Here is a 17,914-nt window from a genome sequence, read left to right on the forward strand (position 1 = left end):
GCAGACAGCAAATGAGTAGGGGCTCATGTTATATTTTGACCAGCAGGTGGTGCTGTGACCACTCTGTTCAGATTCTTCTAAACTTCCCTCAAACTAGATGGCAAAGCAGCTAATGCGAATATTTAACTCATTACAGTAAAGAGATAAAAGATCCACCACATAAACTTAAAATCATGAGACTTTAATTCCCAGAAGAAGAAATATTTTAGTTTTATGTAAAGAAAGAATATTTTTGTTTGAATTTTACTATAAATTGTCCTAAAATATTGAAAAGAGAAAAAATATTGAAACAAAAAAAAAATAACCTGACATTCTTTTCACCCATGAGTGATGCCAGAAATTAATGGTATTTAAACATAGTCAATGTTGATATACTGTGGTAACTTCCAATATCTTCCAATTTTATCAAAGCTACCACCTCTACCTAAAAGTAGCTTTGCACATGCCATTTGAGGGAAGCGCTCTCACCACTTACCAAAAGCAGGTCGACATCCTCAGACTGAGAGCATGCGGAAGGAGTTTTATTAATTAGTGTCTGTAAATATTTATAATTGGGCAAAATCTTTTCAACAAAAGGAAAAGCATCTTCCGATAGACACAACAGTTTAAACAGTTTTAAAACCCAGACTCCAAAGATAACTCCTTACAAAGACATTCTCTGTTTCCCTTAATGAGCTGTTTGTCTCAAATGTGAAGACAATCTACCCGGTTTTCAGCCCAGGTCAGTGTCTCAATGTTCATTATTTCATCACTTCATTTTGAAGGAAAAAAAAAAAAGTCTGTGCTTTGAAACCTCACTTGCTGGAGGAAGGGGAGCTACACACCTGGCTGCCAGAGAGGGACCTAACTGACCCATCACAGATTCCCTGGGACAGCATCAGTTTTAAGGGACCTGGAATAAATCTGTTGATAGAGATGGCCTGCCACGCACGGCCCACACTGCTTGGCTGTAGCCCTGTAGGAGGTTATATTTATTAGACCCAGTTTTTTTCTGAAGTGAATGTTGCATATTATGTGATTTTTTTGGTTGATATTCAAAATTAATCTGCACTGTGCCATAATAAACTAATCAGCTCGCAGGACTGTTTTACCCTGAAGCTTGCCACAGAGCAGAGAAAGAAAAAAAAAAGTGTTTGCAGAATGATCTAAATTTGTCTACTGAATCTTGGTTTTAAATGTTCTTGCTCTTAAGCAAAGCTAATTTGTAGAACACTGATGTAAGTCTCTTTGTTGTTGAATTTGGTCCCATAACATTATCTTCATCTTAGGCATGCAGACCCAGAAGAAAGAAAAATGACAGGGTCTGGGGATATAATCTCTATTTAAAATTTCTTATTTATTTATCTTTCTTAGAGGTGCTACAATTCTTTTTTGATGTAAAATATAACCTTTGTTCCTAAAATGCCTAGGATTTTAATTTGCTTTTGAGAGATAGCTATTTTCATGAAGTACATATATGGAAAGATGAATTGAGGCAGTGTGCAGGCATGTGATGTATTAGATATAATCACTGCAATACATCTAAGAAAGGATTTGCTAATTAACAGGAGAAAGTTCATTTGGAAATTATGGAAAGTATTTTCTCATTGCCAGCATGTTGAGGACATAAATATTGTAAAAATACTATGTTATGAAGTACCTCATTACCTATTATTACTCTGCTTATGGGACGTAGAGATTGACCGATGGTAGTGTCTGATTTTTTTCCAACTATAAATTGAAAGCCTTAAAAGAAAATGTTTTTCTTATCCTAGAACATCAGCCTAGTGAAGTTCACCAGATTTTTGTTTTGTTTTGTTTTGTTTTTTTTACATGGAAAAGGGAAATGCAAACCAGTTACCAGAAATAATAGCTAAATACAAGCAAGGCTCTGTCAGTGGCACTGATGTGTTAATTTTCTGGGAGAATGTAAGTAATTCATCAAGTTAGACAAATATAAAAACAGCAAAACATATACAAAACATTATCAATATTTATTTAAAATGTAGTTTTGTATTACCACTGATGGCATCGTATTCTTGCTGCCAGGTGGAATAAGAACTCGGAGATCTGGTTTACGGTTATTCATTCCTAAATTCATTGGGGGAGGAGATTTTGCTTGCATATTCTTGTTCAAGTTACCAGGTGAGACCAGCAGACCTGGTGAGTTTCGGGGATTGCCATACCCGTTCCCTGTTAACAAAAAACAATAAAGCATTTAGGAAGAAATCTAGGTCAAATATGTTTCCGAAGAATACACAACATGAGAATAAAAACAAAAGCTTAATGGTAAGACATACATTGCAAAACCATAGGATGACTGATTTGACCTCCATGGGACAAGTAACCCAATTAATTATTCAATAGTCCTCTGAAGGAAGATTAAAAACTTTTTATGAGAAGAGAGCCAATATACATCAACTTGCTCAGAAGTCAGTATATACTTTTTTCCTATCAAAAATATTCAGGAAGAAAGTCAGACAGTAGTTCAGGGTCTAAGAAAAGCACAGAACTGGTCTTGCACTTTAATTGACTAGCTTGGCGGAGGCCTGGCTGGCGTGACTCACTCTTTCAGTTCACTGGTTTGGGTTTTATTTTGTGTGTCTGTGTGTCCTTAAATGAAGAAAGGGCATACCAGCAAGACTGCAATTTCTAGGACATGCAGGAGGAGGGGAAGCTGCTTACACATTTTGCTGTTCAGTTCCGCTTTTCTCTGAGTGAATTCTCTTTATGGTTTTTCTTCCATCTGCTTTGCCCTCCTCACTAAGTTCAGTGTATAACCCTTGCTTTCCTCCTCACACAGAACTTCAGAAAGCAAGACTCCTTCCCTGGAGCTGAAATGAAGTGATGATGCCTTCGCTAAAGTGCTGATTCACCAAGGCACAGGAATAGCCATTGAACTGGAAGACTGAAAGGGTTTTCTTAGGTCTCTGATGTTCAGTATCCTACTAACAGAAAAGTGGATATCCCAAGGTCTCCGTTTTTCATATTTCAGAATATGACCAAGAGAGCTAGGGAGGAGTTGATTACAAATGCCAGCAGAGCTGGCATGACAGCGGACTCAGAAAGACATCTGCTGATTTCCTCCACTGCCTCTGAAGGGAGAATAAGAGAACTCAGCTACCTGATTCAATCGTTGCTAGAAACTAGACAGTTGTTTTCTGAAGCTTTCTAAAGGAGACAGTTAAACCTCATTGTTATTGTCATCATTACAAAACACAAGTATCTATTACCCCTGCATGAGTGAGACTGTGTGCTACCCAGTGAGGATGCAAAGACAAGGCCCCAGGCTTGAAAAGCTCTGAAATCTCTTTGTGGTAATCCAATACATACTCATGGAAAACATAAAAGACCAATACAAGGCAGCGTAGGGTGAGGTGCCTGCAGAGTAATTCAGATTAAGTGTTACTGAGTTCCCAGGAGAGAAGAGGTGATCCAATAAAAGATTCGCAGAAGAGGCAGGAATTGATGAGGGCTTTGAAGAAAGAAAGGCCATAGGAAGATACACTAGGCTTGTGACTGGGCAGTAGGAAACGGCTGAGGTAGGAGTTTATAGAGCATGGTAAGGGGCACTGAGAGGAACCTGTTTAGAAGGGGACCCATGAAAAGAGAGGGGTGTCAGAGGCTCTGGAGGGATGCAGGGGTTGGGCTGTGGAGATCTTAAATTCCAAAGCTAAAAGGCTTTGGGTTTATATGGTGGAAATGAAAGTTTCAGAGTAGAGGTATGACACAGATCTCTAAGTGGTCAGAAAGATCTACTGGCATTGGTATACTCAGGAATTAGTAAGGCCTGCTAGTGTGGACCAGTCTGCAGACTACTTTGATGGTGTGAGATAGAGGCCATGAGGAACTGGGAAGGCAAAGCAAAGGTATATTTCAGGAGATACTTATGGGAACATCTTTAGAAGCAAAATATATTTGAGGTACACTGCGTAAAGCAGATTTTTTCTTCATATCCCATTCATTTACCTGTCTCATTTTATGCATGAATAAACAGGCTGAATATATAACAAATAACTACAAGATTAAGTCTGTCAATTGGATTATGAATAAAATTATCCCAGTTCCTGGGGTAAAAAAACAAAAAGAAAACAAACTGGACATCCCCAAAACGTGTGTTGAGCACACAGGAGTCACTTAAGAAATGTTGGTTGAATGTGAATATAAATTCCCTTCTATAAGAAAACTTCTGGAAAATTAGCCAAATTCTCTAAAGCTAGATAAATATGACAAACCCCAAAATTTTCTTTACAGTAAATTCTAACAGTATTCCTTGGCAAAAGCTGTTACATAAAACAATGCATTTACTTTCTCTCACTAGAAGAAAAAAACAAAGAGAGTATGTTCACTTAAAAAAATGTTTGACAAAACGGAGTGCTTAGAGGAGTTTTATATTTAATATGTCATCCTGAATCATTATTGTGAATATGTTATGAACTTAGTTTGAATTAATAGATTCTATGGGATAAAAAGAGAATGAGAACATCAAGGTCAATTCTGCTGTATACTTTGCTGTCAGCTGAAGGTCAGATGGACACACTGAAGACATATGTCACTTATCTATTAAGCCTGTGTGAGATCTGGTTTATATAAACAATCAAATGGAAAATTAGCTGGGTAATTTCAAAAGAAGGGGGAGAAAAAGGTCAGTTAAGCAGTGCAATGAAGCTTGAATAGATCAGAAGAAACTAAAACCCCGGCTCGGTAGATGCCGATACTGGTTTGCATGGAGGAGTTATTTTGCTAAAAGGAAGTAAAACCGCTTCGTGAAATGTGTTGTCCTGTGATATGACAAGCACTGGGCCAGCGTGCGAAAATGGAAATGCTTCACGGAGGCCTTGAGAAAAGTTTTCTTTTTTCTTTTTTTTTTTTTTTAGCATTTTCTACAGTAAACTCTCTGAGAAATTCCAACAAAGCCTATGTCTTTTTGCCCACATTTTAAACAGTGATTCAGGGCAGCAGTAGGGGAAAAAAAGTAAACATACATTATAGCTTTTCATTCAATAAATACCTCAAAACTAAAAAAATTGATTTAAAAAGCCTTCTATTTTTCTCTTGGAATATTTCCTGTTATTTGGAAATTACGCCATTTTAGAAGATTAGTCACATATTTTAAGGTGTTTACATATTGAAATGTAAAATATTTTGAACCATGATGACACTTCTTAAATTCTTATTTTTAGAGCATCAAGCTATTTTTAAGAACAAATAAATTCTGCTTTTTGCTAGTGAATTTCTGCTGTTTTTAGCATATTGTGCCAGCTAGCATTTTGGAGCCGTATAATAACCATTTCTGTTTCCAGCCACCAAATTGTTATTCTTTGGGCATAATATAGATTCAGGAATGCAAGACTGTGGATCCTAAACCAGTGATATAGAAACCTATGATTTGAAAATCAATGATGAATACATGCGTGTGGTTTACTGCTAAGAAGAGCCTGCATTTAAACCGGCTGGGAAACCGCAGCCTCCTCCTCACTCAGAATGCTGCGGCCTGTGTTGAGCCTGTTGTCCCACCTTAAGATAAATTCACCAAAGAGAATGGTCGCATTTAAATTCAGGGGTCCGGGAGGTGGGAAACACCACCTCTCAACAACCTTCTAATATACGGATTCAACCTTTTTTCATGCTATGTTTTAAAATTACCCTCTGCCTGGACAATTATCAATTTAGACGTGACTGTATGCAGATGTCACATTCCTCTGACCACTTAAAGGCACAAAAATTATAAAGCAGGAGTGAATGGATTTCCTGATTATAGATTATAAGAAAATGAAGTACAGACCAACTTTAGAGTCAGTTTGTTTTATAGTTTCATTTGATTAAAAATATTGTTTTACATAAAAATAACAAATTTAAGCATATATGAGTTAACTTACATAAAGTATTACAGAATCTGCCTCTTCTGGTTACAGTTTGTATATACTCATATTAAAGTTAGTGTCAATACATAGAACTTGAATGTGGTGTTAGGAGAAAAAACATTTTTCTCCCCAGTTAACTTGCAAACACTTGCTGCATTTTTTTTTATTGACTCCTATTTTAAGAAGTTGTAAATTCAAAGAACATATTCCTGGCTTAAGATATTATGAGGAAGGCATTTTGCCTTGTCTCACAGAGCTCACTTGAACATGTAGCTCTCTTTGAGCCCAAAGTTCTGAAACTTTCTTTTATTTGGATGTTTAGGCATTTTGAGTTTTCTTCACTTGTTCCTTTTTCTTTTCTAGGACTTTCAATTATGAATACAAGCATAGAAGACTAATAAGCGCAAATAGAACTAGTCACTATGGACCATGGCTAATTCTGTCATTGGCATAACCATTTTTTAATCTACAAAACTGTCATCTTCCATCATCCCCCTCCTTCTTCCATCTCCATGTCCAATGAGATACCAAATCTTGTTCATTTTTCTTCAGAAATGCCTGTCTCTACTTCCACTGCCACCATCTTAGCTTTGGCTTTCATCACCATTTGAATAAATATTTCAGCAACTCTCCATCTGGACCTCTGGTCTCTAGTTGAGGGGTTCTTCACCAGGCCTTAAGAGGAGTTTCAGGCCTTCAGAGGAGTTCCTTAAAGCTGTATGCAAACTTTTGTGCATTTATGTGATGCTAACCAACCCACTCAAGGAAGTCTTTCTGAACTGCTACTTCCATCATGTTCCTTTTTCATACATGAATACTTAACACAGTTGAGTCAGTGCCCTGCCTGGCTCTCAGAACTGTCTACAGTTGACACACTCTATCTATGAAACCTAATTTCCAATGGCCACAGCCTGCCTTATGGTCCTTGGAATATACGCAAATCTTTGCTCTAGCAGTTCAATAACTGGCAGTATTGGCTCTCCTGTTTAATTCAAATTTATCTTTTAAGGATCAACTAAAGTTCCAACTCTTTCGTGATGCCTTTCAGACAACTTCAGCCCACAGTGAATTCACTCCCCTCTGCTGCAATTAGAGGCAGTGATAATACACAGAGTACTACAGAGTACTAGTTCTTTATATGTTTCAGGTGCTTCACAAATAGATATATAGAATATGCTAGCTAGAAAAATTAAGAATTATTCAGGAAAGGCACTAAAAGGCAAGTTATTGAGGGACAATGAGGTGAAAACTGAAAATGTAATGAGTAACTTGTTAAATTGAAACATCAAGGGTCTCTTCTCTTTGTGCTACTTGAGAAAATTGTATATTTTAGATAATGATTGCAAATTGATGACCAAGTACACTATTGAGACAAACTGCTTATCCACCATATAATATGAAAGCCAGGAAATCATGTAAGTGCCCACCTACTAAATTTGTTTATAGAGAGTTAATTAAAGCTTCTTTTCTACCTGTTGCACCTGTTAATCATTTCACAGCACATTACCTTAGCTAACTGCAAGTGGTAGAATTAAACAAGTCAGACATTTTCCCTAATGAAAATGAAAAGTTGAAGTCTCTGTTATTTTCTTCCACACTGACGAGTATTTGTTGCCACAGGTTGTTGTTACATCAAGATAAATCTCAACACTAATTTACTCATACAGAACTTTTCACCAAAAAATAAGCTGCATGATATCCTAGGAAAAAGAATGGTGGCAGGGTGGCTATTAAGAGTGAATAGGAATTTATCAGATGGTTCAGAGAGAGGCTTTGCGGAGAGAAGGAATGCAGGACAGAGAGATCTCGGAGTTGAGAAGGAGGGGCATTCCTCTGAAGATGAAACAACGGGTCTTGAAGAGCATACAGTTTTCCGAAGTTGAAAAAGAAGGCTTGGCTAACATGAACCTCCAAGATTATGTTAATTTTACACTGTAGGCTTTATACTAAACTTTTACCAAACTTTATACTCTAGAAAATGAGCGCCTAAGATAGCTTCTTAGTTGTTAGCTTTATTAAATTTGTGTTAGGAAAGGAACAACGATGGCAGTGGAAAGGAGAGACAAAAGGGGGTTGGACTGCTGTTGGAGAAGCTAGTTAGAATGCCTTGCTCTAGAATACATGAGAAATGATGTCTGAATGAGGCAGCACAGAGAGAAAGATTTACAGGCAGCCAGGAGTTGGGGACAAAAAAAGATAAGGCAGAGGAATCTAGGTTCTACTCAAAATGTTTCTGTTAAGAGTTCTCTCAACCCTACTGAGCCTTAGTTTTCTCAATAGAAGTATTTCCCTAGTGTGAGAGAAGCATGAAAGTAATCTGAATGAGAGGCTCTCAGGTATTCATCTGAGGCAGTCATTGACAATCTTACCATCCAACAATATCAGCAATCACTAACACAGTGTATAGTATTATTTACCAACAACACAACATTAAGCATACACATTAACTGCTCAGAAGAGTACCAGGCACTTGTAACTGCTATTGTAAGTGCTAGATATTGTACGTGGATGTAAAGCACTTTTAATCATCACAAGAACAACCCTGTGGGATACTAATAGTATCCCTATGAAAAATGAGAAACGAGAAAACCAAAGAAAAGAGAGGTCCAGGAATTTGCTCAATGTCAAAGAGCTATCAACCGGTGGAGCTATGATTTGAACCCAAGCAGTGTGTCCAGAGTCCATGCCTTGAAGTACAACGCTACACTGCTCCTTCAGAACCGGTCATGCTCTGAGATAGTGAAAGCCTTTCTATGGCGAGTCTCATTTTCAAATTATGGGGATACAAATGAAGAGATTACACAACTAGGGACAGGACAGTGAAGGTTGTCCTAAGCCAGAAGTGATGTGCAAGTTTGAGGGACATATTGTAAGGTCAACTTGGGCATAATAAATAGTAGTTCTGGTTCAGAAGACACTGAATTCGCATAAAGAGGCACAGAATGGTGATGTTTCAAACCATATTTCTGGTCTCTTTCTGGATAAATAAATATTTACAAGTAGGAAATACTGGGTTTAGCTACACTGAACACCAGAGTAGCTGCTTTAACTTTCAGTGTGCTATTTTGAGTGGATGATTAAATATGCTTTTAAAAGTAGATTTTGTAATATTTTAGTCAATAATCTTCTCCCCTGTAATATACTCAAATGGTAACGATGCTTACTTATTTACTGTCAATTTAAGAGACCAGCTTCTATCAGAAACACCCAATGTTACAGTGAAATGTCTAGTATTTTTTAGTATCCGCGATTAGTTGTTACCCGGGAAATAACTTCCAATATATAAATGTATAAAAATAATTTTGTTTAGTAATTTGTTAATAGCATCTGATTTTGAGGGATTTGAAGCAAATTGCCACAGGAAAACATTAAGCTGAACATATAGCTGGACCTCTGAGGTATCGATTTGCTGCTTTTACTTCAACAAAATGTTTTACTCACTTTAAAAAAAAAAATAAAGCAATTTTGAAAACAGTTACAGCATACTGGGTTCTTAGACAGGAAATGTCACATACATAATAATGCTTACTATCATCAATTAATTTTATATTTTAGTTTTTAAAGTTTTAAGATTAAAAGTTAGTTTCCAATATCAGGATATTGTTTTGTGCCTCAAATGAACATACATCTTTTTATAGAAAATTACTTTAAATTGTGTATCATAAACTTGCTCATACAATCCCCTACTCTACTGGAAGTGACAGTTGAAAAAAAAATTAGTGGAAAAATATGATGTTCTAGACTGCAGTCCTAGACTGAATGCCTGAAACCTTGTTACATATGCTAGGAACTGTGAGTTATTCAGCTGTTGTGTATCAAAATCAGTTTTTTTTTTTTTTGAGAAAAATCTTTTACATTGAATAGCTCTAAGAGAAAAGGCAACCACAAAACATTCAGGGGTCAGAAATCTGGGAATGATGAAAATTTCAATGTGCTTAATGTAGAATGGGGGCAAATCAGATTTCTGATTCTTATCTTGCTAAAGACTCCTAATTTTAGGGATTCTTACACACAAAATAAAGGCTCCACTTTTTCTGGGGGTTTCTTAGGGAAATTATATAATAATGCATAATGTTAAACTATGAAGAAACTTCTGTGAAAGCTCAGTGCATTCTGTGGTATATTGTTAGAGAAATACCCCAAGACTACCCCAAAGCCAAGAACTATTCTTGGCCATACCGGTTCAGGGGCATCAGACGTTCTAAAAAGAAAGCTGTCTCTTCTCTTTGACCCTGTCACCTGATGCTGGACCAGAGCTTCAGGAATTTCATATCTAGCCTATTTGTCCTTGATGTTTCTTGGGCTGTGTTTTCTTCAGCGATTGTGTGTGTGTGTGTGTGTGAAATTAACAGTCTGTCAATGAGACAATGAGCTTTTAACGTACAGCACATACTGTGTAAGCTCTGGATTGTGAGGGAGAGGTAAAGAATTTTTACTTATTACTAAGTTGTTTTTCCAAAGATTGAGAGTCCATAAAGTAGGTTTGTGTTGGCAAACAATTTTCTCATTTGTCCTAACTGTAATGTGGATTTAGGCATCACCATCCCAGCTTTTGACAGATGAGGAAACTGAGGCTTAAGAAGCTTCCGTTACTTGACTGAGATCACCCTGTCAGCAAGGAAGAGAGCTTTGATTTGAATCCAAAATGCAGGTTGCTACCACTACATTACAAAAGCCAGATGTCTGAGATTTAGCATGCATCCTTGTATTTGCAAATAAGGAAGAAATTGACAATCTGATGTTTCCAGTACAAAAAAAAAACAAACCAAATATCATTCTCCTTTGGGTACCAATTTACTGAAGGGATAGTTTTTAATTGCACCATAAAAATGCTATTGAACCACACTAACTTTAAAAAATTCCATTTAACTATGAATGATAGATTTATGACTCATTTAATTGTTCACTTCTTGAGATTTTGGGGCTGTCTCTTTGCTAAAAATGAGGGGGTGTCTTCATTATTGACACAATCGCTCATTCTTTCAGTCATTTTTATAAACAAAAATATTGAGACAGTATAAATTAGAGAGAGCATGACAGAAGAGAAAGAATAATTACTTGTGGTTTTAACATTTACACAACTGCTGCGAACATATCAGAAGTTCATAACGTTCAAAGTGAAATGTGTTGCACTGTACTGTACTGCTCTCACATTCTGCTTCAGATTTATTAATACATCTGCTTTACTTCCACCCTTGAGGATAGGAGCCCCATGCTGGACATCTCTGTGAAGCCTACTGGTGTGCTCCCTTCACCACACATTTCATAAATACTACTGGAACTGCATTAAGCTAAACATTATAACCAGAAAGGCTAGAAAATCAAGAATGTAGATGATTATAACCATAGCTCACATTTATTAACAAGCACTTACTCTGGGGCAGAAACTGTGCTAGACCCCTTGCATCAATTATCTCATTTAATTTTTAAAACAATCCTGAAAAAGAGGAGTTTAACAGACTTTTCAAGGTCAATAGTGCCATCCCTAAAATAATTTGTATATCATATACTTTCCTTGGTTGTTTTATTATTTTGAATATCTGCCTCTGGAATCTTTTCCCAAACTACTCCTTGGGCAAAAATTCTGCTCCATGGTTTTACGGTTTTCACTGAGTTACTTAATATTAGAGCCAATTAAAGATTCAGTTTTCTTGATTGTTATGTAAATTAATGTTATAATGTTTGAATATGTAAACTGGCCATAGATTTAGTTTTCTCTTACTACTATATTATAATGTTCTATATTAGTATAGCAGAGCTTTTTCCTCCTTATACTTTAAATATAACATAATCGGTTCTTTATAATAACTGGAGGTGGTGGGTGGACTCTAAGATCAAGAAATTGTAAAAAGAAGGCATAATGTCTAGTAAAGTAGATAAACTTAAATATTGAGTTCAGTTAAAACAATTGAAATGGAGCAATAATAAATAAACAGTGAATACTTAGCACCTTTTGGACGTATCTGTTGGTTATAAATTTAAACTGTTTATCCAAGGTTCTTGGTACAATACTTAAGTTTAACATAGCTAATGATCTTTCAAATATGATACTGTATCATGACTAAATACTCTTTGGATTGAAATTCAACTGAAACATACTATGTAAGTGTAACTGCAAAATTTAAGTGATTGGCAAAGGTTTGTCTAAAAACAGCAGATTATACTCTTGGCTGACAGCCTTGAAGCACCGAGTGAGAAAGTCCCTGGTAAGTAAAAAACTGATTTCCAAAAGAGGGGGTTTTTAACCAAATCCCCCCTTCAGCATCTGCTCTCTACTGATGCACAATGTCACATCACTGATGATTATGAAAAAAGCTTTCCTTTCTGTGTTATCTCCAAATAAAATCTTATCGTGATGCCAAAGATAGGGAAGAGGAACCTAATAGGTGTATAAAGAAAAAAGACTGCTTTGAGAAAAAAAGACAAATTCTGAATAAAACTAGTATTTCAGGGGGAAATATTAACCGCTTGAATTTAATATTAAAAACAACCAAGGTTTTATTATCCTTCACACTATTAGGTTAAATCAATGGGATATGAGTAAAGAAAGAAATCTTCACAGTACTTTACTGTATATATAGAAGGATAGAGGATGAAAAGGATACAATTTGTGAAGTCAGAAATCAGGATAAACAAAGGGCTCTACAATCTGCTAAAACACTCTCTAGGAAGTTATAACCTAAAATTTTCTTTTTTTCCTCTGGAAATCAAACTCCTTAAGAATGAAGTCAAACCAAAGGGGTCGAAGGCATATTTTACAACATCCTGACTTAACCTGTAACATTTTTCATTTGTCTTGTCTTTGACCTGCCTTTCCCACTTCAACATGAGCCCCTAGAGAATGGTATCAAGGTACTGGTTTATCTATAATTTGCCTGGTTTTGTATATGGAAAGTGAACACTGATTTTCTTGGCAGTAGCTGCATACCACATGCTGTGGCTATCTAATTTGAGGACTAGGTTTTTTTTTTTTCCCCCTTTAATCGTGATAAACTTGGTTTGGGTTAAAAATATCACTGTTACTTAATTTCATAAATAATAATAATAAAGCAATGCCGTTAGTTATTTACTTATGTTTTTGGTGAACTCCCAAGGTAAAACTGCAAATGAATTCAGAATTTTTAATTCAGAACAATTAAAACTAATGGAACAACACTTTCAAAACAGAACCCAACTATTAACCTAGATTTTTTTCATTTGCTGCTTAATAATATTTTTAAAATAATATAAAAATTGTTCCTTTATACTAACAATTCATTTTCTTATTTGAGGGTAATTAAGTATCTTTCTTCCTTTCTTGAATATTGCAATCTTAAGTTATGTTTTCCTGGGCAACAAAAAATGCAGACTTGTTAAAGCCAATCTTCAATCTTTTAAACTAAATTTTTAACCACTTCACTGATATTTTAAGTCACTAAGTAAGAATTGCAGAGAAGTCTTTCTGGCCAATAAGAAAGTCAGCCAAGAAATTTTTGATAAGTATTCTTGAAAACAAATACTTGCAAAACAATGGTACTGGTACAGAAAAATTAAGCATTGTCTGACCTTTCCTCTTTCCGCTTAGTTCTATTTTGTAATATGTTAAGTTTTTTCTTTTTCAATGCTAGATGAATTACAAAAATATAAGCAAAATTTTATGATTATATTATCATAAAACATTGCGTGTAAACGGATTGTAAAAATATTTGTTTCTTATCTCCAATCTGAGTAAGTACTAAGTTCAAAGGTGCCAAGTCATGACCTAAGGTCTTGCTAGATGGAGTCTTTCCAGAGTCTGGAAATCAAATCTCCTATTCACTGCTCAATATTTGTCCACGGCAGTACACTGCCACCATCAACTCTCCACGTATTTAGCTGACATAAATTAAGCATTCCAGAAGTGACAATGCTTGATAACCAAATGCATAAAATAGTAAACAATTAAGAATCAAAATAAGAAAACAGCTGTTAGTTTCTTTTTATATAAAATTATATCTAATTTACAATAAATGCCAATTAAAATTATTAACCAATATACATAAATCTCCTTTGCCTTACTGTCAAATAGCTATGTAGATTGTAAAATTATCTTAAATGTTTAAAGGAATTCCTAAAGGTTTTTCGTTTCTTTTTTCTCTTTCTTTTTTTGATCTCAACTATGAATCAATAACTCCTTGAGCATACTGGTCCTTTCTACTCAATAAAAGGCAATCGTATTATCAAAGTGAAAACAAAGGATACTAACAGGATAGTGAATAATCCAACACAAGGCATTGCTGTGCTAATGGTTATTTCCATTAAATCTAATGACTACAAAACAACCGAACTTGATCTTACCATCATCAATAACCACTCAGATTAGCATGTTAAAAGCGTTAATGTGGTCGGGCATGGTGGCTCACGCCTGTAATCCCAGCACTTTGGGAGGTCGAGGTGGGCGGATTGCCTGAGCTCAGGAGTTTGTGACCAGCCTGGACAACGGGTGAAACCCCATCTCTACTAAAATACAAAATATTAGCTGGGCATGGCAGCGTGCACCTGTAGTCCCAGCTACTCGGGAGGCTGAGGCAGGAGAGTTGCTTGAACCCAGGAGGTAGAGGTTGCAGTGAGCTGAGATCACGCCACTGCACTCCAGCTTGGGTGACAGAACAAGACTCCATCTCAAAAAAAAAAAAAGTTTTAATGTACAGAGTTATGACAAAATGTTATTTTAAAAGCAGTGACTTTTCATTTAGGTTGTTGAGAGGAAAGAATTAAGTAGTGGATGAATAACCATCAACTGAAACCTTAGAAAAGTCACTGTTACTAACTAATGTATTATAATGACTTGCTGTATATTTCTCTTATACCAAGAGTACAACTCCACCCTGCTACTTCTTTATTACCTTTTGCCTTCATCTTTGAAAGTATTTCAAGTTAAGTGATGATAAGAAGTTGTATTAAGAAGTGATTTGTGATGGTCTGAGACACCAACCCACATTTCATTTACTTCTATATGTCAGCTCTTCAGGTTTTCCATTAAGAATATTAGAGGAGTTCATGAAACTTTGCTTTATTGGCCCAGGGTACTCAGCCATTTAATCAAATAGTTAATTAAACATTCGTTGTATGATGTTTCAGAAGAATACGTTATTTTTGTGAGTTACAGATCAAGGGTATATCTTTTTTTATTGAAAATTACATACTTTCTTTGAAATGTTCCTTCTGGTTTACATCAACACTATTAAAACTTTATGGCTAGAAGATCCATTTTTCCCTTACTCAGCTAACAAACATTTACCGAGTATCTGCTGTGTGCTAACGCTTATGTGTTAAACTAGGAATACAAACTGAATAAGAAACAGTTTGCCTCCACAGAGCTGAGCGTCCTAGAGAGCTGTGCCCAGATGTTGCAATCGTAATGCAATGAGAAATGTAATGTTGGTACAGGCTACTATGTAAGCACAGGAAAGAGGTGCATAACTTCTCTGTTAGAGTCAGGAAAGGCTTTTCTCAAATGGCTGAACTGAATTCTGTGGGATGACAAAGAGTGCTCAGTAGCATGAAGCAGAAGAAGGAAAGGCGTGCTAGGAGTGCATAGGTAAGAGCAAGTGGCTGTGACATTGCCAAGTGGCGGCACAGTGTAGCAATTAAGAGCACACACTCTGAGGCCCGGTGCAGAGGCTCACGCCTGTAATCCTAGCACTTTGAGAAGCCAAGGAGAGAGAATTGCTTGAATCCAGGAGTTCAAGACCAGCCTGAAAACCATAGCAAGACCCCATCTCTATAGGGAGAAAAATTAAAAAATTAGCCAGGTATGGTGGTGCATGCCTGTGGTCCCAGCTACTCAGTAGGCTGAGGGAGGTGGACTGCTTGAGACCAGGAGGTTGAGGCTGCAGTGAGCCTAGATCGCACCACTGCACTCCAACCTGGGTGACAGAGCAAGACACTATCTCAAAACACACACATATAAACACACAGTATGGGACCTAACTGCCTGGGCTCCTCCTTGGGCAATTACTTAATTTCCCTGTGCCTCAGTTTCCCAATCTGTAGAAAGGGCATAATGTGAACACTTACTTTAAACGACTATTATAAGAATGATACTTTTTGTAGAGTGCACAGTAAGAGCAGTTTAAATGTCTACTATTAGTAGAGTTGGAGGGCCGGGTTCTTGATGGCAGTGGCAGAAGGGAAGAAGGTTAAGGCTGGAGAGTAGGAATGGGCCCAGGGATAAGATGTTCACGGTTAATTTTGAAAGAGAAGCCATGACTGGATTTTTGACATGTGAATGATGACCTACAGTTAGCTTAAGGTTTTAAGAAAGAACAAGCAGTCCTGGGGAGACTGGAGCAGGATGCAGTATAAAGCAGGGAGATGAATTAGGATATTCTAAAACCTTACCGGATGATGGTATGATGAGAAAAGGATGGCTCAGGCACTGGATGGGAAAGATGCTACACTTTATGATAAAACTGAGCTGAAAAAAAGCATGCTTACCTTTTTGGTCTTTTAGTATTTACAGGCACATAATAAATGTTCAATTTACTTCCTTGGCTCATGAGACTCTCCCTCCCCCTCACCTTTCTTTTTTTTTTTTACAGTGAGATGACTTGATTTTGAAAAAAACTGCAGCTGCTAAAAAGTAACGTAATTGCAGTCTCGCCACTTGGCCTCAAGAGTTTTAAACTTTATCTGAAACCTTGAATTTCAATGATAATATGCAAAATTTGGAAGCTGTATTTTGGCCTTTTTGCTTTGGTTTTCTTCTCTGAAAATGTAGCAACATTCTGGCTGGCCTTGTTTTCCTCTGGTGTTATGTGATTCTCTAACATCAGCACAGATATATTCAGCCTGACATATGATACTGGTTGGCATGAGAAAGAAGGGGAAGATGGCTGAGTTTATGAGTAGGACATGACAGCTAAGCTTGAGACTAACTGGCATCTGCAACAGGTGTTCCTTGGGACCAGAGTTAGAAAGGGCTTCTTCCTCTATTTTTAAAATATGTGTAACACTTTCACAGCTATATAGAAACTGTGAAAACTACATGCTCGTACCTATAAGATGCAATCAAGATATAATATTTATTATCACCAGGGTGGAGTAATTCAGTGTCTTTCTTTTTGTTTTCTTCTATTTCTGAATTAGAAGATTCTCATGCCTATGGTAGAGGTTCTGAGGTAAGAGGATGAATTTGCTAAGTGCATAAGATTTTGTTAGTTCAATGATACTATATCCTACATGTGTCAAACTTTTATGCCTACAGGATTGAGAGTCTTCTCTATCCCTAGAGGATCATTAAACTTAGCCAACTGTCTGGGAATTGACAATGACAGAATAATTGAACAACCAAACACTTTTTATTTTCAATATACGATTCCAAAGCATTCTAGCTATTAAGTAGTAACAAGCCACTTGCATCAAAGCTGAGCAGGCCTTGTTTTCCTCCACATTTTTTTTTTTTTTTTTTTTTTTACTACTTTTAATGACTTTCAGAACCACTACTAGCTGTTTTCCATAATAGCAAGCAAACCGGTGCAGTGAGATATTAGGTAAAACATCATAACATCTAAACCATTTTTCTTATATTATATCTTGGTCTTTGTGACCACCCAATTCTCAGTCCTTGCCATTCTTTCTAATCATAGTGTTTGGCAGAGACTTGGATCCAAGAAACATTGGTCTGGATTTGATCTGGTTCTCTCATTTTGAGGCTACAAACCACAAAGTATTTTTTGAGGGAAAAAATTTCATTTCCATGTCCAGCAAAATACTACGTGAGTTTACACACTAATTTGACTTGACCTAATTTTCAAAACATATATAAAATAGGAAGCTAGTGTTATTCATCTTGTTTGCTAATCACTGTGTAGGTCTAATACTTTTTCTTCATTATTCAGTGAATTAGTGAAGAGCCAGCATCAGAATAGAGAAACTCTACCCTCAAATAGATATATTTATAAAAATGTATTTGTAAACCAATTTTCTTTATCTTCTTTCTTATAATTAGCAGGCTATTCTACTTGACCCTGGCAAAATATTTTAATTAGGCTATCCATGGCTATTTCAATAAACTTGATTTTTTTTGACATTTCAAACATAACCTTGTG

General features: G+C 36.3%; 1 protein-coding gene across 29 annotated transcripts in view; it reads right to left on the reverse strand.

Moving 5' to 3' along the window:
* MEF2C (myocyte enhancer factor 2C) overlaps positions 1–17,914 on the reverse strand; it is a 167,163-nt gene that overhangs the window by 11,481 nt on the left and 137,768 nt on the right. For 19 of the 29 annotated variants that reach the window (XM_063664966.1, XM_063664967.1, XM_063664964.1 and 16 more), the window contains one exon: positions 2,000–2,172. In XM_063664966.1, coding sequence (XP_063521036.1) covers positions 2,000–2,172 — 173 coding nt within the window. Of the gene's footprint in view, positions 1–475; positions 500–1,999; positions 2,173–17,914 lie in introns of all 29 variants that reach the window. The other 10 variants (XM_054489531.2, XM_054489528.2, XM_063664958.1 and 7 more) reach the window with 1 other exon arrangement.

Source organism: Pongo pygmaeus, chromosome 4 (genome assembly GCF_028885625.2).
Source record: "Pongo pygmaeus isolate AG05252 chromosome 4, NHGRI_mPonPyg2-v2.0_pri, whole genome shotgun sequence".
Lineage (NCBI taxonomy): Eukaryota > Metazoa > Chordata > Mammalia > Primates > Hominidae > Pongo > Pongo pygmaeus.